The 22,272-nt window shown below is 40.5% G+C and overlaps 1 protein-coding gene across 1 annotated transcript in view; it reads left to right on the forward strand.

Moving 5' to 3' along the window:
• ARHGEF38 (Rho guanine nucleotide exchange factor 38) overlaps positions 1-22,272 on the forward strand; it is a 120,756-nt gene that overhangs the window by 91,425 nt on the left and 7,059 nt on the right. Inside the window, exons 8-12 of the mRNA XM_040420492.1 lie at positions 4,891-4,995; positions 5,266-5,388; positions 10,471-10,791; positions 20,091-20,231; positions 21,977-22,175. Of these exons, the coding sequence (XP_040276426.1) occupies positions 4,891-4,995; positions 5,266-5,388; positions 10,471-10,791; positions 20,091-20,231; positions 21,977-22,175 (889 nt within the window). The remainder of the gene's footprint in view (positions 1-4,890; positions 4,996-5,265; positions 5,389-10,470; positions 10,792-20,090; positions 20,232-21,976; positions 22,176-22,272) is intronic.

A 22,272-nucleotide genomic window follows, 5' to 3' on the forward strand; every position in this document is an offset into this window, starting at 1 on the left:
ACACATGAACTCACCATACCCCTCACGGAATCCAAATGCGTAAAATTTTTTAGACATTTACATTCCAGACTTCGTCTCACGCTTTAGGGCCCCTAAAATGCCAGGGCAGTATAAATACCCCACATGTGACCCCATTTTAGAAAGAAGACACCCCAAGGTATTTCGTGAGGGGCATGGCGAGTTCATGTAAAATTTTATTTTTTGTCACAAGTAAGTGGAATATGAGACTTTGTAAGAGAAAAAAAAAAAATCATTTTCCGCTAACTTGTGCCAAAAAAAATATATTCTAGGAACTCGCCATGCCCCTCACGGAATACCTTGGGGTGTCTTCTTTCCAAAATAGGGTCACTTGTGGGGTATTTATACTGCCCTGGTATTTTAGGGGCCCTAAAGCATGAGAAGTAGTTTGGAATCCAAATGCGTAAAAAATGCCCTGTGAAATCCTAAAAGTACTCATTGGAATTTGGGCCCCTTTGCGCACCTAGGCTGCAAAAAAGTGTCACACATGTGGTATCGCCGTACTCAGGAGAAGTAGGGCAATGTGTTTTGGGGTGTATTTTTACATGTACCCATGCTGGGTGAGAGAAATATCTCTGTAAATGACAACTTTTTAAAAAATTTTATACAAAGTTGTCAATTTACAGAGATATTTCTCTCACCCAGCATGGGTATATGTAAAAATACACCCCAAAACACATTTCCCTACTTCTCTTAAATACGGCGATACCACATGTGTGACACTTTTTTGCAGCCTAGTTGCGTAAAGGGGCTGAAAGTCCAACGAGTACCTTTAGGCTTTACAGGGTTGCTCACAATTTAGCCCCGCCCAAAATGCCAGAACAGTAAACACACCCCACAAATGACCTCATTTCGGAAAGTAGACACCCCAAGGTATTCGCTGAGGGGCATATTGAGTCCATGAAAGATTGAACTTTTTGTCACAAGTTAGCGGAAAGGGAGACTTTGTGAGAAAAAACAAAAAAAAATCAATTTCTGCTAACTTGTGCCAAAAAAAAAAACTTCTATGAACTCGCCATGCCCCTCACGGAATACCTTGGGGTGTCTTCTTTCCAAAATGGGGTCACATGTGCGGTATTTATACTGCCCTGGCATTTTAGGGGCTCTAAAGCGTGAGAAGAAGTCTGGAATCCAATTGCCTAAAAATGCCCTCCTAAAAGGTACTCATTGGAATTTGGGCCCCTTTGCGCACCTAGGCTGCAAAAAAGTGTCACACATGTGGTATCGCCGTACTCAGGAGAAGTAGGGAAATGTGTTTTGGGGTGTATTTTTACATATACCCATACTGTGTGTGAGAAATATCTCTGTAAAATGACAACTTTGTATAAAAAAAATGGGAAAAGTTGTCTTTTACAGAGATATTTATCTCACACAGTTTGGGTATATGTAAAAATACACCCCAAAACACATTGCCCTACTTCTCCTGAGTACGGCGATACCACATGTGTGACACTCTTTTGCAGCCTAGGTGCGCAAAAGGGCCCAAATTCCAATGAGTACTTTTAGGATTTCACAGGGCATTTTTACGCATTTGGATTCCAAACTACTTCTCACTCAGGTCCCCTAAAATGCAAGGGAAGTATAAATACCCCACAAGTGACCCCATTTTAGAAAGAAGACACCCCAAGGTATTCCGTGAGGAGTATGGTGAGTTCATGTAAAATTGTATTTTTTGTCACAAGTTAGTGGAATATGAGACTTTGTAAGAAAAAAATTATTATTATTTTCCGCTAACTTGTGACAAAAAATAAAAACTTCCATGAACTCTTTATGCCCATCAGCACAGGGTGATAACCTTAGGGTGTCTACTTTACGAAATGGGGTCATTTGTGGGGTGTTTCTACTGTCTGGGCATTGTAGAACCTCAGGAAACATGACAGGTGCTCAGAAAGTCAAAGTGCGTAAATTCACATTTTTGCACCATAGTTTGTAAACGCTATAACTTTTACCCAAACCAATAAATATACACTTATTGCATTTTTTTTTTATCAAAGACATGTAGAACAATAAATTTTGAGAAAAATTTATATAGAATTGTAGTTATATTTGAAAAATTTTACAACAGAAAGTGAAAAATGTCATTTTTTTGCAAAAATTTCGGTCAATTTCGATTAATATAAAAAAAAGTTAAAATGTCAGCAGCAATAAAATACCACCAAATGAAAGCTCTATTAGTGAGAAGAAAAGGAGGTAAAATTCATTTGGGTAGTAAGTTGTATGACCGAGCAATAAAACGTGAAAGTAGTGTAGTGCAGAATTGTAAAAAGTGGTCTGGCCATTAAGGGGGCTTAAGCTAGGGGAGCTGAGGTGGTTAAAGGCTTCCGTTTTGTAATCTGTCTGGGCATTCCGTTATTTTCCGTTATAACCATGTTATAACGGAAAGCCATAACGGGATCCCTAACACTAGTGTGAACCGAACCTCACACTGTATCATCTAAAATCACATTTCTGGTGCCTATTTAGACCGAAGTTAAAGGTAAACTTTCATCACTCAGTGGAGCATACAGTAGACATATATAGACTGACTGGAAGACAGAATAAAATAAAGGGTCAAAAATTACTTCTTCTTGATACACAAGTCCTTTAAATAATAAGAAACTAAAATCCAGGTTTGAATTCACTGTCAAACTCTCAGCGGTACAGGAAGCTGAGATATAGGGAACTGTTTGCAGAGTCTAGGAACTGAGGGGGCTGCTGTAGCCCTTCAGTTCAATTACCATGCATATAGCAGTCAAGATCTCAGCTACCTGGACCCCTATAAATTTAACTTTGGGGAAGAGTGGGAGTCTTGTCTTTAGGCCACGTTCACACCGTCAGTGTTTAGTCAGTGTTTGTAGTGATTTACATCAGTGATTGAGAGCCAAAACCAGGAGGGAAGCCTACACTAAGACCATTACGTAAGATGTAATGGAAATATTTGCATCTATTCTGTGTTTTTGACCCGTTTTGGCTCACAATAACTAATGGAAATCACTGGACAAACACTAAGGCCCCTTTCACACGGACGAGAATTCCACACGGGTGCAATGCGTGAGGTGAACGCATTGCACCCACACTGAATCCGGACCATCTCACTTCAATGAGCCTCTACATAAAACAATCAGGCAAAAAAAAAAAAACTATGGCTTTAATTGTGTAAAACTTAAATAAATGAAAAAAGTATACATTAGGTATTGCCACGTCCGTAACAACCTGCTGTAAAAAAATATCACATGATCTGACCCCTCAGGTAAACACCATAAATAAAATAAAAACTGTGTAAAAACAACCATTTTTTTGTCACCTTACATCACAAAAAGTGTAATACCAAGCGATCAAAAAGTCATACTCACCCCAAAATACAGGGAGTGCAGAATTATTAGGCAAGTTGTATTTTTGAGGATTAATTTTATTATTGAACAAAAACCATGTTCTCAATGAACCCAAAAAACTCATTAATATCAATGGGGTTCAGATCAGGTGAACAAGGAGGCCATGTCATTAGATTTTCTTCTTTTATACCCTTTCTTGCCAGCCACGCTGTGGAGTACTTGGACGCGTGTGATGGAGCATTGTCCTGCATGAAAATCATGTTTTTCTTGAAGGATGCAGACTTCTTCCTGTACCACTGCTTGAAGAAGGTGTCTTCCAGAAACTGGCAGTAGGACTGGGAGTTGAGCTTGACTCCATCCTCAACCCGAAAAGGCCCCACAAGCTCATCTTTGATGATACCAGCCCAAACCAGTACTCCACCTCCACCTTGCTGGCGTCTGAGTCGGACTGGAGCTCTCTGCCCTTTACCAATCCAGCCACGGGCCCATCCATCTGGCCCATCAAGACTCACTCTCATTTCATCAGTCCATAAAACCTTAGAAAAATCAGTCTTGAGATATTTCTTGGCCCAGTCTTGACGTTTCAGCTTGTGTGTCTTGTTCAGTGGTGGTCGTCTTTCAGCCTTTCTTACCTTGGCCATGTCTCTGAGTATTGCACACCTTGTGCTTTTGGGCACTCCAGTGATGTTGCAGCTCTGAAATATGGCCAAACTGGTGGCAAGTGGCATCTTGGCAGCTGCACGCTTGACTTTTCTCAGTTCATGGGCAGTTATTTTGCGCCTTGGTTTTTCCACACGCTTCTTGCGACCCTGTTGACTATTTTGAATGAAACGCTTGATTGTTCGATGATCACGCTTCAGAAGCTTTGCAATTTTAAGAGTGCTGCATCCCTCTGCAAGATATCTCACTATTTTTGACTTTTCTGAGCCTGTCAAGTCCTTCTTTTGACCCATTTTGCCAAAGGAAAGGAAGTTGCCTAATAATTATGCACACCTGATATAGGGTGTTGATGTCATTAGACCACACCCCTTCTCATTACAGAGATGCACATCACCTAATATGCTTAATTGGTAGTAGGCTTTCGAGCCTATACAGCTTGGAGTAAGACAACATGCATAAAGAGGATGATGTGGTCAAAATACTCATTTGCCTAATAATTCTGCACGCAGTGTAGTACCAATCAAACCATATAAACGTTGAAAGTTCAGGGCAGCACACCTGGTAGAGAAACTTGTAACGATGGGTGCCAGCGGTGTTGCACTTTACCGTAGTGACGAACAATAAGTAAGAATAAATACACTGCAGCACTTCCAATAGGTGAAAAGTAGTGGGATCCTTTATTCACCCATGCAACATTTCGATCCACTTCCTGGGACCATTTTCAAGCAATACATCTCAGTGAACAGTGCATATTTATGTGGTCACATCATATTAAGTGCTGCGGTGTATTTATTCTTACTTATATTATATATATATATAATCTTGGCCTAGAAATGTCATATACTAACCACACCTATTAATATTGGATGATATCTTGCTGATATATTGTAACAAACTACAGGTGAAAGACCAGATATTTAACAAAGAAGAAAAAACATTCAGAGGATTGGAAAAGATTGTCAGATCCTGCGTGAAGAACATTTCATGTACACTTCAGCTTATGCAGGTGAGCTTTGATATGAGCTATATATTATTTTTACTGCTACTATGGGCAAATACTGGTGATATTATGTGTCTCCCGATCAATGTCTAAAAAAAGGACAGACATGCCAAGCCATGCCATTGTCTATCCAGATTTATCCATGGTTCTGTGGGTCACTTTGCCCCATTGCTTTTCTAGAAATCAAGTCCCCCAGACCCAGTTGCTCCACAAATATGATGTTATATGATGATATGCAAGACCACTGTTAAATGGCTGTCTATTGTATTCCTCTAGGATGCTTTGCCTTTGGCTGGCCAAAATGTTATTGGGCTACAAGATCTATTGCATGATGATACACAAGAAAGTCATGAAGATGTTAACCTGCAAAGCAGTGTGGGAACACAGTATGAGCAACTGGTGAGTTTACCTTTCTTAAAGGGATTGTCCCATTAGGGATTGTGAATAAGAGTCTGATCTGCGGGAGTCCAACCACTGGGGACCCCGCCAATCACTATAACAGGGGCTTGTGTTCCCTATTTGAATGGAACAGTGTAAAAGCAAGTGTGTGGCCATTTCACTCCACTCAACATTGGATTACCTGAGATAGCCAAGTACAAGCACTCAGCTATCTCCCTGCTCCACCATACACCCTGCGACCATCGGTGTGGTGCTGGCAGGTCTGATGAAGTGACGTCATTGTGCCTGCTGCCTCTATCTGCCAGACAGACTGAAGCAGATCTGCAGTAAGAGATCTGCTCTATTCATCGTGGGAACATGGACTGGGTGAGTATTGATTTTGGAGATACTAAAGTGGTGCCATATTGTGTTGGGAGGCACATCATGGAGCACCATAATGTGTTGGGGGATACATAAGGGGCAACATGTGTTAGGAGCACATAAAGGTGCATTACTCTGTGTTGGGGGAACATAAAGGGGCATTACACTGTGTTGGGGGTACAGAAGGGGGCATCATATTGTGTGAGGGGCACTAAAGTGGGGGCACATAAGAGGTTACCATATTAGCGGTGTGACAGGTGCAGAGCTTAGCAGTGCTATTGTATGAAGCATAGAAGTGCTACAGGGGCCCCCATATATTACGTGGGGCCTCACAAATGCTATATCCACCGCTGGTTGTATGGAAGGCTTAAGAGATAAGTATTGCCACTGTTGCTGTCTCGCTGATGCTTATTTCCCTCTCCCTATAGCAGTAAACATTCACATTAGGTCAATATGGGTATGAAATTGTATTTTATATGGAAGAGAGGGAGGTAAAGTCCATTTTAGTGCAGTTCCCAAGCTAACATTCTGTATATACCGACATATAAAACCTGTATGCGTTTTTTTTTTTTTAAATCACAGAATTGCTACATCCATCATATACATATTCTATAGCAGAGATCAGCAACCTTCGGCACTCCAGCTGTTGTGAAACTACAATTCCCAGCATGCTCCATTCATATGGGAGTTCTGAGAAGAGAAGAGCAAGTATGCATGCTGGGAGTTGTAGTTTCACAACAGCTGGAGTGCCGGAAGTTGCCTACCCCTGTTGTATAGAATAACACTGAGATACATAATACAGGTGGTTGATACCATAACTAGGCATTTAATCTAAAAGTGCCCAGTGGGCAGTCTGAATGCTTGAAGACCAAGGCAGTCAGGTGATTAAGCAATTATCATCCACGTACATACAGTACAGACCAAAAGTTTGGACACACCTTCTCATTCGAAGAGTTTTCTTTATTTTCATGACTATGAAAATTGTAGATTCACACTGAAGGCATCAAAACTATGTGGAATTATATACATAACAAACAAGTGTGAAACAACTGAAAATATATCATATTCTAGGTTCTTCAAAGTAGCCACCTTTTGCTTTGATTACTGCTTTGCACACTCTTGGCATTCTCTTGATGAGCTTCAAGAGGTAGTCCCCTGAAATGGTTTTCACTTCACAGGTGTGCTCTGTCAGGTTTAATAAGTGGGATTTCTTGCCTTATAAATGGGGTTGGGACCATCAGTTGAGGAGAAGTCAGGTGGATACACAGCTGATAGTCCTACTGAATAGACTGTTAGAATTTGTATTATGGCAAGAAAAAAGCAGCTAAGTAAAGAAAAACGAGTGGCCATCATTACTTTAAGAAATGAAGGTCAGTCAGTCAGCCGAAAAATTGGGAAAACTTTGAAAGTAAGGGCTATTTGACCATGAAGGAGAGTGATGGGGTGCCGTGCCAGATGACCTGGCCTCCACAGTCACCGGACCTGAACCCAATCGAGATGGTTTGGGGTGAGCTGGACCGCAGAGTGAAGGCAAAAGGGCCAACAAGTGCTAAGCATCTCTGGGAACTCCTTCAAGACTGTTGGAAGACCATTTCAGGGGACTACCTCTTGAAGCTCATCAAGAGAATGCCAAGAGTGTGCAAAGCAGTAATCAAAGCAAAAGGTGGCTACTTTGAAGAACCTAGAATATGACATATTTTCAGTTGTTTCACACTTGTTTGTTATGTATATACAGTATTTCCACATGTGTTAATTCATAGTTTTGATGCCTTCATAGTCATGAAAATAAAGAAAACTTTGTGAATGAGAAGGTGTGTCCAAACTTTTGGTCTGTACTGTACATAATATTTTTATGTTCTTATTGTCCACACATGATACCATTTTATTTAAAAAAAATTATAATCTTGTTTTATTCGTAAAAGTTAGGTGAATAAATCTGAAAGCTCAATTAATGAAAAGGCAGATTTGATTTTTAGATAGTTATCTGAATTAATGAACATAATTATACCCTTAAATCATAAGTCTAAATGAATGTGATTAGGATTGACCTATCCAAATGAATGCGATTACTACTGACCTATCCACAAAATCAAATTTACCTTGTGATCAACATTTTAATGAACATGCGAATATAAGATTAGAGAGTTGTACAGAGCAGGCGTTCAAAAAAATATATATAAAAAAAAAGATTGCTATCTAACATTTTGATCCTGCAAAACTATTGGAATTAGTTGACAGAAGCTCATCTCTATGACCACCTGAAGAATCCAATAAAAGCTGAGCTTCCAAAGTATGACATTAAGGAGAATCTGTCACCTGATTCTGGACTATTAGCTGCAGTAGTACATGAGTAGCTCCGGTCAAAAGAAGTCCAGATCACTATTATATATTTTTCAACTACCCACTGTTCCCCTGCTGTCAGCTCTGAAAGCTCTTATGCTAGGTCTACACGACGACATTTGTCGCACCAATGTCGCGCGACAATTTTTATAATGATAGTCTATGTTGTCGCAATGCGACATGCGACATGCTGCGACTGCGACGCGACAGTCGCAAAAAATACATTCGAGATGGTACTGCGCTTGCGTGAGATTTCACATAGCGGAGGGGGGGGGGCGACGGTAAAGAGTTCGGGTGTGGGCAGTTACTTATGCTGGAAGAGGCGTGCTTGGGCTCAAAAGGAAGGCGGGCTGGGCACTGTACGGGGGAGTTACTGGGCTCCAGAGAAGAATAATAACGCCCCTCTGGGCACCTTGGACACTCATTTGCATAACATAAAAAGTGGATTTTATCGCTAATGAAACCACAACACACAAAATGAAGACTACAGCAAGAAATAAGGTATATTATTGTACTTGGCAGTGGTAACACCTTAATATGCTCAAACCAGGTGACTGATTCCCTTTAAAGCTGGCCATGAACTTAGGACAGTTAGCTGCCGTCATCAGTGTAATTTCCTTTATTATGATTATTATATATTATTATTAGTAGTATATTATGTCATATATTATTCCTGAGCTGCTTGTTTCTAGAAGGACAAGAAATACAAAAGATACGTTTTTTTGCCCAACACATCACACTACTAAAAGGACACATCACACTACTATCAAAAATTTTTAAACCATAATAAGAGCCAATATGTGAATATTCTATGTAATTATTATTTTTACAAAGAAAAAACAGGTGGACGGTTTTCTGGATATAATTTTTTGAAGTTGTATCCTACTTCCTGTCCTGGCTCCTAACTTCTTCCTTTGTTTGAACCTTTAGCACAGCAAAAAGCCTGGCTTCACTTAGGCCCCTTTCACACGGGGGCGAGTTTTCCGCGCGGGTGCAATGCGTGAGTTGAACGCATTGCACCCGCACTGAATCCGGACCCATTCATTTCTATGGGGCTGTGTACATGAGCGGTGATTTTCACGCATCACTTGTGCGTTGCGTGAAAATCGCAGCAAACTCTATTTTGTGAAGCACACGCTACAAATTTAAGAAATGACCAACTATATCTGAATCTGTCGCTGCTACCTGCACAAGATGTCTAGATCTGTCAATCAAGGGGTCTCTTGAGCAGTGGGGCGAGCTCCTTTTTCTGTGTTGTATTGGAACAGCATAATGAGCGACATTTACTATGTATGTTGCGCCAGAATTATGGTGTTAAATGCGCCAAAAAGAATGGTGTTTTGATTTGCGCCAAATACTGTATATCAACTGTGATAGGTAAGTATTAAAGCAATGTGCACTTATTTTTAACTAATAGAAATGAGCTAAACAGCAGGGTTTTGTCAGTAAACTGACATCCAACAAAAACAAAACAATGACAAAAACATCCCAAGTCTGAGACAAAAGTCGCAATTTACCACTGGAAATGTTGCACATATGCTTCCAAAGTCGCAAATATGTTTTAAATGTCTCAAGTGTTGTCTGGCGGGGGTGGTGGCTGAAATGGCGCATTTTAGTTTAAAAAGTTGCATTTTAGTGCCATTGGTATTAAAATGTCGCAAATAGAGAAATAGGTTTATATTTTAAAAAGTCACATTTTAAAAGTGATGTATGAGGTGAAACAAATCACCACTTTTAATTTGTAATGTTAGTATTTTTTTGGCGCAAATTACTCCATTATTGATAAATGTTCCCCAATGATTTTTAGCTTGCAATTTTAGGTGCTCTTTACAGTTGAAAAATTTGTAAAATACTGCCCACCTTCCATAAGTACGTCTTCTTTGCTCAAGGCCATCATGGAGATTTATCAAGACTGGTGTTAGGTGCTGGAGCAGGAGGCAGATGCCTCTTAATAAATTGGGCACATCTCTGGTCCTTTGTGCACCAGAAACTGAAGTCTGTGCCAGCTAGGAGCCAGTTTCTGACGTAATCTGTAGTAAACCCAGCAGGCTGCACTGAGCCCCGTCCCCTCCTGCTTAGCAATGCCGTTTCTTGCAACTTTTGAAAAGTGTCGAGAACCTCTAAAAGTCGCAAATTATGGTGCAAATGTGGCGTGTGCCATAGTTTGTGACTTTTTTATGCCATAATTGTGGCTTAAAACCTTTCATTAATCTTCCATTGTCTCTACTTTTCATGTTAACTAATAACTTTACATTCGTAGTAAACACTGCAAGGGTCAAGTGTGGGGACCTGTCCACATATAGGAGCAAAATGAAGGAAAAGAGTGCAGTGTCATCATAAATCCAATTTCTAATGAAACGTTCCCATATGTTTGCATTCCAGGCACACAAACTGGAGCGATTAGTGTGTACACCACTAGGTGCTTTACAGTCCATGTTCCCGATTCCTCAGAAACTGATCCAGAAACGCTACGATAAACTCCTGGATTACCACAGCTACCTCCAGAAATCAGCCGACTCTCAGTTGGACCAGGCAAAGAAGGACTATGAAGCTCTTAATGCGCAGTTGGTAGAGGAACTGCAAGTGTTTAACAAGGCAGCAAGGAGCATCTTGTTCAACTGCTTATATTTCTTCATCACTCTTGTGAGAGAGGTTATGGCTGTTGCAATGGACTCATGCTCAAATGCTTCTCACAGCTTTCCAGTAAGTTACAACAAATATATTTTTCCATTGATCCTGTACTGCTGTCTATAGATATTAATCATGTCATTAATTTATCGACAACTATAATTTATGGGACGGGGGTTATCAGATAACTTTCATTTTTTTAAAACTCCCCAAAAAAAATTTATTCCCCCGACCTATTAGAAAGGTACATGATGTAAACTGTAGTGAGGTCATTTTCATTACCAGTTGCTGTATTTGTGAGCTATCCCCTCCCTTCTGATCCTCAGCTGTGTCATGTGACCAGCACTCAGACTTTCCAAATAACACAGCATCTTATGTGTGGACAGGAAGTCAGTTTCTCTATGTATTCCTATGGGAGCTTCAATGTCAGGCTCATAGGAATGAATAGAGAAGTAACTGACTTTCTGTCCTGTGTTAGTTAGAAATCAGAATGCTGGTCACATGACACAGCTTAGGATCAAAAGGGAGGTTATAACTCACAGGTACAGTCACTGATGAGAAGATTACCTTCACTACAGCTTACACAATGCACCTTTCTAACAGATCAGAGAATAAAAAATTTTGTGGGGTTGTCCGGGTTCAGCTCTGACATACCCTTATTTTCACCCAGGCAGCCCCCCTGAGGCTAGCATTGGGGCATCTCATTCACCTAGGCAGCTCCCCTGATATGAGCATCGGAGCAGTTCATGCTCCGACGCCCTCCCTTGCCCTGCGCTAAATCACGCAGGGCACGGGTTCTTTTGTTTTCAATAACAAACTTCTGCCCAGCAGTGTGTTCGGTGACGTCACTGGCTCTGATGAGCGGGCTTTAGCGCTGCCCTAGCCATTTTACTGGCTATGGCAGCGCTAAATCCTGCCCATCGGTGCCGGTGACGTCACCGGGGTTCCTGGCAGTCCCATGGAGAGCCCCGGTACGTCACTGGATCTCCAAAAAATGCCTGTGCCCTGCGCGATTTAGCGCAGGGCAAAGGAGAGCATCGGAGCATGAACTGCTCTGATGCTCATATCAGGGGAGCTGCCGGGGTGAAAATGGAGGTATGTCCGGGTTCAGCTCTGAACCCGGACAACCCCTTTAAGGAAGAACATCTACTGGCTTCTATTTTGCAGAAGTTGAACGGCTTTTGCATTACCTCCATCTTCAGGAATGAGTTTGGTTGGTGTGGTGGTCGAGTTTGCGCTCTGTCCTTTAGGCCTCTTGCACACGACTGTATGGCTTTTTCAGTATTTTGGATCCGCAAAAAATACGGATGTCGTCCATGTGCATTCCGTTTTTTTGCGGAAGGGAACAGCTGGCCCCTGATATAACAGTACTATCCTTGTCCGTTATACGGACAATAATAGGACATGTTCTATCTTTGAACAGAACGGAGATACGGAAGTCATACGGAGTACCTTTCATTTATTTTTGTGAATCCATTGAAATGAATAGTTCCATATACGGTCTGTATACGGAACGCAAAAAACGGAACGTAAACGAAAAAAGGCCTCTTGAACATGAACGTATTTTCTTTCCGTGTCCGTTCAGTTTTTTTTGCGGACCATATACGGAACCATTAATTTCAATGGGTCCGCAAAAAAAATGGAAGGTATGACGTGTGCATTCCGTTTCCATATTTCCGTTCTGCAAAAAAATAGAACATGTCCTATTATTGTCCACATTACGGACAAGGACAGTACTATTCTATTAGGGGCCAGCTGTTCCGTTCCGCAAAATATGGAATGCACACAGATGTCATTTGTATTTTTTGCAGATCTGTTCTTTGCGGACCACAAAATACATACGGTCGTGTGCAAGAGGCCTTAGTCTCTGACACTAACGGAAAAGTTGAGTGTTGAATAGTGTGGCAGGGAGCATGCTTCATGACTGCTGCTCTCAAACTCCAGAACCAGTCAGTGGGGGTCCAAGTGGCCAAATGCACAAGGATCTAGCGGTTACAGTATCACATCCAGAGGAAAAGTGATAAATGTTTCAGGCTGGTGATAAAGGAAGTGCATTTTAGACTCACTTAAGGCCTCTTACACGGGATGATTATTAGGATCATTATTGGCAACAAACTTTCACACACACGATCATACCAAATATTCGGTCCTGTGTAAAGTTTCACCAACCACCTGATGAATGAGCAAGTGCTTGTTTCCAGGCAGCAGATTGTCCTGTAAACAGGGATGTGCTGCCCAGAAACAAGTAATCTGTATGAAGACAACCAATCGCAGGAGTCCAGTGGGTGGTCCCACTGGATTGTTTAACTAAATCCAGCCACCGCTTTCAGTCACAGACTTGATTAGGTTGCTGGCTGCCATCTTGGCCAGGTTGTGGGAACTCTGTTCTTCAGAGGTGGATCCTGCATCAATCAGACATTTATGGCATATCATGTGGATATGTCTGTCATGAGAATACCCGTTTAATTGATTTGATCCAATTAGTTATATGTGATGCTGTTAATTTAAGAAGAACCTCCTCCTCCCTCCCAAATAAAATATTTTTATTAAGAGTGTAGTAAAAAGTTGGGAAAACTACCGTTTATTTTCTCAGTCTTGTAAAAACTGTAGACAAAGCATGTTCAGTCTGTACATGTAGCAGCCAACACATTGGCCATGCCTCTCAAGTGTCCCTCTTTTTGACATAAGTCCCTCTGTCGCTCTTTAGCCCCTGTTAAGTCTTTAAAGATGACTTTAGCGAGCGCCATAGTAACCCAGAGACAATGTTTGTAATCAGTGATAATGCTGCTAAAGTCCCCTAAAGGGACTAAAAATAAGTGTTAAAAAAAGTTTTAAAAGTTTTTTAAAATATAAAAGAATATATAAATTCAAATAACATTTTTTCCCCATATTAAAAATAAATAAAAAAGTAAACATCATATGTATAACTGGGTCCAAAAACCCACATAGTATTAAAATATCATTTTAATGGCTGATTCCACTATTTTTCATTGCTTTACCTCCCAAAAAATCAAATAAAAGGTGATCAAGAAGTCATACACACTTAAAAATGGTATCAATAAAAACAGATCGCTCCCCAAAAAACTAATCCCTACACAGCTCCGAAGACATATATATAAGAAAGTTATGGGAGTCAGAATATCGCAATGCAAATAAAAAGAAAATAATTCTAAAGTTTTCAATTTTTTAAGTATTAAAACACTAAAAAAAACTATATACAGTGGTATTGCTGTCATCATAGTGACCCAGAGAATGAAGGTCAGTTTTACCGCATAGGGAAAACCATAAAAACGAAACTGCTGTTTTTGTTCCAATTCCACCTAATTTTGAATTTTTTTTCCAGTTTCCCATTAGGGTCCATTCTCACGACCATATTTCTCGGTCCGCATCCATTCCACAATTTTGCTTAACGGTGTGGACCCATTCTTTTCAATGGGTCTGCAAAAGATGCGGACAGCACACTGTGTCCTGTCTGCATCCATGGTTCTGTTCCATGTCCTATTCTTGTCCACATACGTAGTTCTGTTGCATGGCCCCGCAAAAAAAGATAGTATGTGTCATATTCTTGCAGACAAGAATAGGCATTTCTATCATAGGCCCAGCCATATGCGGTGCTTAAAATGTGGAACGCACACGGCCTGTAGCAGTGTTTTGCGGATCTGCAATTTGCAGACTGCAAAACACTTATGATGTGCACCCTTATATTGTGTGCAATATTAAATAGTGCCTTTAGAAAAAATGTGCAAGCTATCCGGCTAGAAACAAGCCTTATTTTTTTTTATTTTTTTTATGACACTATTTAATTTACCGTGAAATGTAATGGAAAATTGGAAAAACATTCTCTGTGGATTGAAATAGTAAAAAAAAAAACTTTTTAGGGAGTGGTTTGTTTTTACTGTGTTTACAGAGTGCTAAAAATGACATTATGACCCTGTTCTACGGTCAATACAATGCCAAATTTATATTGGACTTATGTTTTACTATTGAAAAAAGAAAAACCTCTGAAAAATAACTTTTTACAGTTCCATATGCAGAGCTGTGTGAAGACTTACTTTTGTGTAGGAAACAGCAGTCTTTATTGATACCATTTTGTGGTACATACAATTTTTTGATAATTGTTTTCTTCAGTTGGTGAGGTGACCAAAGAATGGCAATTAAGCCGTTCAGATTTTTTTTGTTCCTTACAATGTTTACTGTGCAGGATAAATAATTTTATATTTTAATAGTTCAGATATTTTTAAACACATATGTAGATACCATTTATGTTTATATTTTCTATTGTTTATGTTTTATGTAAAATTGGGAAGAGGGTGATTTGATTTTTTTATTCTTTTTGTATAAAAGTAAAAAAAATATATATATTTTTTTAGTCCCCCTAGGGGACTTTAACATGTGATTGTGAAATCTGCAACAGAGGCAAGGCTTAATAGGCTATTTGATATGGCAGGCCTGGGAGCTTTTAAGGCCCCAAACTGTCGCAACAATCAATCAGAATCCTGCAAATTCACCAAAGGGATTCCGATCGAAGATCTGACTAACCTCTCTGATGCCGCAGTTGCTATTGACTGTGGCATCTGAGAGGTTAAATGACCAGAATCTAAGTTATCTCCAATCCTGGTCATTGCCAGCAGGCGTGAGCTGTATTACAAAGCCGACACCCTCCATGTATGGATCGGGCTAAGCCCATTTAATACACGCGTTACATACTTACCAACATTTTAGTTGGAAAAGGTATGACCACCCAGGATCGCCCACTCATGGGCAGGGTCCGCATTGGGTTTGTCCATTTTTGGCCAAAGACAGACCAAATTTGTCAGGCCTGTCTCTGAAAATCAAAATTCAGGACAGTTGGCAACTATCATCTTAGATGTATAGTTATGACAGGTGGGGGGGGGGGGGGTGGCTTGAAGGAATTAAAGGACCATAAAAAAAAAATCACAGAAAAAAAGATAATAATGCAGGTCATAGAAGCCCAATGGCTTAGGTAGGTTTAGCGTGGGACCCGCCTGACCTGAGACCACCTTGGCGCTGGGTAGGTGGGTACAGATGTGTTGTGATCAAAATATATTGGCTAAGAGTTTTAGATTTTATTACATCAGAGTGAGGACTTTATCCATATATAATGCTTGCATCTATTTTGTTAGTGTATTATTATATTTTTTTCTGTGATTTTTTTTCATGACTGTGGCCAGGGACATCTGCATATTTATTTACCATACCGTGCAGGATGTTTTTATCTTTGTTTTTTCTGTGATTTTCTGTTTATTATGTAGTATATGCTTGAGGAAGTGGCACCTTCAAGTGTGAATGCGCTACTATCTCATCTTGGGAGTAGCATTCCTGTTAACTTTTGCCCTTCCTATCAAACAGACCGCCTTGATTAGGTGGTACATATAGGTGTGTCTGCTCTTCCTCCCATTGGTTGCTGGGTGCACATAGAGGTGACTAGGAGCAGCACACCATATGTACGAAGTCTGCGCTCCTGAACATAGAAGCCCAATGGCTTAGGTAGGTTTAGCGTAGGACGCGCCTGACCTGAGACCACCTTGGTGTGGGTAGGCGGGCACAGATGTGTTTTGATCAAAATATATTGGCTCAGATTTTATTACATCAGAGTGAGGGCTTGGTCCATATATAATGCTTGCATCTATTTTGCATTATTATCTTTTTTTTCTGTGATTTTTTTTCGTGAATGTGGCCAGGGACATCCGCATATTTATTTACCATACTGTGCAGGATGTTTTTATCTTTGTTTTTTCTCTGTGATTTTTTTTTATTAAAGGACCATAGTATAAAAATATGCCTTCACTGTAGGGTCCTGAAAATTCAAGTCAATTTTTAGCAATAACAGGAGTGAAGCAATATAGCAAGCCAGCATGTGCTTCTCATCTCCAGCGTGCTGGCTATTTCAGTATGTTCACATCTGTTGGTTTGCAGGCTTGGATTAACTCCCTGCATCCCAGAGAACCTGGGCAGTGGATGATAATTAGCACAACAATGCCTTCTGTGGCTTTGTATTAGCAAGGGAGATAAACAATAGGATGCAAGGGCTATCAACAGTCACATGGGTCTTAGTATACTGATAAGCCACAAAAAGAAGGAGCTTATCTGTGTTGCCTCAAGCTTATCAGCTTCCAGTTTATATCCTGCTCAATCCCTGCAGAGCTGAGCTGAATTCCAAACACCTCTGTATCCACGCAGCCACAGCCAATCACCTGGCTCATATATCTTCTGTCCGTGTAGCGTGAATCCTTTTATTTTACTTGACATTTATTCATAGCAGATCATCATCCTAGAAACAAAAATCAGTTTAGGAGACAGACTTGAAGCTGCTTCCAGAATACGTTGCTAAAGCTGGATGTGTGCATATAATGTGTATGTAGCTTGAATTGTATATGAACATTTTACAGTGCCTTGCAAAAGTATTCGCCCCCCTTGACTTTTTTCGTATTTTGGTGCCTCACAACCTGGAATTAACATGGATTGTTTGAGGATTTGCATCATGTAATTTACAGAACATGCCCACAACTTTGAAGATGTTGGTTTTATTTTATTGTGAAGCAAACAACAAATAGGACAAAATAACAGAAAAAGTAAATATGCATAACTATTCACCCCCCTAAAGTCAATACTTTGTAGAGCCACGTTTTGTGGCAATCACAGCTCCAAGTCGCTTTGGATAAGTCTCTATGGGCTTGCCACATCTTACCACTGGGATTTTTGCCCATTCCTCCTGGCAAAACTGCTCCAGCTCCTTCAAGTTGAATGGTTTGCGCTTGTGAACAGCAATCTTTTAGTCTGACCACAGATTTTCTATTGGATCGAGATCTGGGCTTTGACTAGGCCATTCCAACACATTTACATGTTTCCCCTTAAACCAATCAAGTGTTGCTTTAGCAATGTGCTTGGGGTCATTGTCCTGCTGGAAGGTGAACCTCCGTCCTAGCCTCAGATCACGCACAGAGTGGTACAGATATTGCTCAAGAATATCCCTGTATTTAGCACCATCCATCTTTCCCTCAACTCTGACCAGTTTCCCAGTCCCGGCTGCTAATAAACATCCCCACAGCATGATGCTGCCACCACCATGTTTCACTGTGTGGATGGTGTTCTTTGGGTGATGTGATGTGTTGGGTTTGCGCCAGACATAGCGTTTTCTTTGATGGCCGAAAAGTTCAATTTTAGTCTCACCAGACCAGAGTACCTTCCTCCATACATTTTGGGAGTCTCTCACATGCCTTTTCGCAAACTCACAATGTGCCTTTTTGTTTTTAGCTGAAAGTCATGGCTTTCTTCTGGCCATAAAGCCCAACTCTATGGAGCGTACGGCTTATTGTCGTCCTATGTACAGATACTCCAGTCTCTGCTGTGGAACTCTGCAGCTCCTCCAGGATTACCTTAGGTCTCTGTGCTGCCTCTCTGATTAATGCCCTCCTTTCCCGGTCCGTGAGTTTTGGTGGGCGGCCTTCTTTTTGCAGGTTTGCGGTTGTGCCATGTTCTTTCCATTTGGTTATGATAGATTTGATGGTGCTCCTGGGGATCATCAAAGATTTGGATATTTTTTATAACCTAACCCTGACTTGTACTTCTAAGCAACATTGTCCCTTACTTGTTTGGAGAGTTCCTTGGTCTTCATGGCAGTTTTTGGTTAGTGATGCCTCTTGCTTAGGTGTTTCAGCCTCTGGGGCCTTTCAAAAAAGGCGTGTATATGTAATGACAGATCATGTGACACTTAGATTGCACACAGGTGGACATCATTTCACTAATTCTGTTGAGTTCTGAAGGTAATTGGTTGCACCAGAGCTTTTTATGGGCTTCCTAACAAAGGGCGTGAATACATACACACATGCCAATTTTCTGTTTTCTATTTCTAAACAATTGTTTTTTTAATATATTAAAATCTTAAAATTTTAATCATTTCACTTCACCAACTTAGAATATTATGTTCTGATCCATCACATACAATTCAGATTAACAAAACATTGAACTTAAGGCTGTAATCTACCAAAATACGAAAAAAGTGAAGGGGGGTGAATACTTTTACAAGGCACTGTACATATGTTCCTAGTTAAAAAGTAGCACAGATGGTCTTAAGGCAGGGCAAGCAGTTCACTTACTCTAACCCAAGGCTCAGTGGGGTTTTTTTCAAATTTTTCTTCTGTATTAAACCAAAAGATGTATTGTTCAAAGTAATAGTGACCCAAAATGATGGAAATAGGGAAACATGAACATGATGCCTTCTGCTTGAATCCCATCCAAACACTCAGGTTAAAGGGGTTTTCTGGGAGTAGAATATTGATGACCTTTCCTCAGGATAGGTTATCAATATCTGATTGGTGGGAGGCTAACTCCCAGGCCCCTGCCTATCAGCAGTTTGAAAAGGCCATGGCACTCTGGTGAGTGCTGCAGCCTCTTCCTAGACCAGTGACGCCACGTACAGTGGTCACGTGGCCTAAGTGCAGCTCAGTTCTATTAAAGTGAATGGGCCTGGACTGCAATACCAAACACAGCCATTATACAATGTACGGCGCTGTGCTTGGTATGGTATGAGGAGGCTGCAGTGTTCACAGGAGCATTGTGGCCTCTTTAAACTCCTGACCAGTGGGGGTGCCAGGTGTCGGAACCCCACCGATCAGATATTGATGACATATCCTGAAGATAGGTAATTAATATTCTACTTCTGGGGGGGGGGGAAACCTTAAAGTACTGGTAATGCTATTTACATAGTCAATACTTAACAAGATATCCCAGATCCATCTTGCTGTCCTGATAAATAGGTGGACTGCAGTAGAAGTACTAGTGAAATGTATCAGTATGCACCACCAGTGAGTTCTCCCCCTACGTTGAGCTCACATGACCACTGGCCTCAGCAGTTAGCCACTTAAATTATGCTTCTTTTATTATTTTCTGCATTGGCCACCATTTCCCTATTTTACTTGCCATTTTGAACACCAATCCTAGTGCTTTTCCTGAAAATAAGTGGGGCCTCCAATTATGTATTGTGCAACTATGCAACTATGTCCTTGGGTGTCCCACCACACTGTACGCGCTTACTTTGCATCTGAACACACTGAGCAGACATCCTTCCTATAAGTAGGTACAGGCCTACTGTGGATAGTGGTAAATCCAGCCCTAAGTAAGGCGAATTTCCTTTAATCTGGAATTCAATCTTCTGGGTTATCACACAGAAAAAAAGTACATTTTCAAGATAGAGAAATTCGACCATAACATATGCTAAAAGTAATGATCTTTTATATTCTTAGTGCTCAGTTTTCTACTTCTGTGGTGATATTTTAAAAAAAAAACTGCTGAATTATTACACTTTCTGGATTATGAAGTGCTACACACTCACGTCATTTATTCTGTACTCACAGCTTATCTCTGCCAATGTGAATGAAGTTCAGCAGCGCATCATGGACGAGCTTCAGAATCTAAACTTTATGAAGGACAATAACAATGGCACATTTATTGAGAGAAAACTAAGCTTTGAGAGGAAGAAGACATTATCTCCCCTGGTAAGTGACATTATATAAAATGGCGTGATAGTGGTGGGCTTCAGTCCCAGGGAGTATATGGTGTATTCTTGTTTCATTTCTTCATGAAGGGCTAAAGCAGCAGTGACACCTAAAGGTCATAAGACAGTACTACTACTAAGAAGACTGAAATACACCATAGCAGGGATCAGCAACCTTCAGCACTCCAGCTGCTGTGAAACTACAACTCTCAGCATGCACACGTACTCAAATGTTTTTTATAACTCCCATAGAAGTGAAAGGAGGATTCTGGGAGTTGTAGTTTAAAAAGAGCGGGAGTGTCGGAGGCTGATGATCCCTACACTATAGAGTACTGCCTGGGCTCTTTGGTCACTATAATTCACTAATCGCACAGGCTACTTCTATAGTTAAGAAGTTTGTCAGAATTTATTTTCAGAAATCCGGAGCCATAAGTCATTCAATGAGGCACTTTTGTCAGTAAGAGTTAGTTTTTTTAAACTCCAATTATCAAACTGGAGTAAAGGAAAATTGGCTTAGTTGCCCATAGCAACCAATGAGATGCCACCTTTCATTTTCCAAAGGAGCTCTGAAAAATGAAAGATAGAATCTGACTGGTTGCTATGGGTAACAAAGCCTTTTTTTTTTTTTTTTTACACCAGTTTTGATAAATCTACCCCAATATTCAAATAATTTTTGGCAGTTTTTCATTTTTTATTTTAGCAGTACTATATCATTGAAATTAAATACTGTCCTTCTATAGCACTCCGCACAGAGAGATAAAACTCAAATATAGATAGGGAACTACTGTGAGGGAAAAATGTAATCTGCTAGTATACTAGTAGAACAGAAGAATTTGGATAACAGTTTGACAGCTCTATTGTTCTCTTGGTAAAAATGCCAACAGAAGAACATTACGGTTATCAGTGCAGAGTGTTATGTTCTAATTGAATCACTCCTCCTCCTTCGCTCTCTGACCAAAGTGAATGGTCTGAAGCCAGGCTAAAAGTCCAAACAAAGAAGGAAATTAAAGATTTTAAACATGTAATGATATCCAGAAAACCACCCACCCATTTATAATAAAAATAAAATAAAAAAAATACATAGAATATTCACATATAGGCTGTTAATATGTGCTAAAAATGATTGTAGTGCCCCTTTAAGTACATTGTCAGAGAGCTACTGCCATTTTAACAGAGTTGTCAGACACATTATCCCTGGCTGACATTTACAAGTCTTCAGCCTAAAGCTTTAAAGGGTTAGTTCTATTAGATGGATGTTATAGAGAGGATGTCCTGTCAGTCACCAGAATAGAGCAACACTGTGTTCTGTTCTGGAGGTATTACATGTAATACCACATTTCCCCTGCAGTGGCCACTGTAGTCTACAGCTTTCCCCAGCAATACCAGCTGATTGCTTGAGGTTTCTGTTGCAGAACCTGAGCTTTCAATGGGTTTTAATTTAGAAAATCAGGCTCCTTCCTTCTTTACCCTGCACTTGGTTTAACTGTAGTATTTCAATATGTATTATCATTTTATTATAACTATTGTATAGCCCTATTGAAGTACAATGACCATGTACTAATCACGCCACCCAGTCCTCTGCCTTTAGCATATCAAGCCAGGTTGTGCCTTACCTCTGGCAATAGAACAGTTAATCCCAATTGAAGCTCTCACTCAGCCAGCATAAAGCATTTTATAAATTGACAATTCACATTAGCATTTTTTGCAAACCCCTGAGTCAATAACTCCCGTTTGTTTTCCATTAAGCCTGAACTACCTCGCCAGACGGAGAGCCACAGGTGCGAGCTATTGTCTACCTATGGTGCGGATAAAATTTACCAAGCAAAGCGCAAGTGCAACGCTTCACAGGACCTTGATATAGATCTGTATGAGGGGGAGCTGGTGGCTATTGTGGAACACAAGGACCCATTAGGAAGCACTAGCAGGTGGTTTGTGGACACAGGAAGTAAGTAGAAGTACACTCAATCGAATATTGACTTTCTTTTGTGACCCACTCTCTCAGCACAGCGGTTTCCTCCGTACTAAGCAACTGAAAAATTGGT

This window comes from Bufo bufo, chromosome 2 (genome assembly GCF_905171765.1).
Source record: "Bufo bufo chromosome 2, aBufBuf1.1, whole genome shotgun sequence".
Classification (NCBI taxonomy): domain Eukaryota; kingdom Metazoa; phylum Chordata; class Amphibia; order Anura; family Bufonidae; genus Bufo; species Bufo bufo.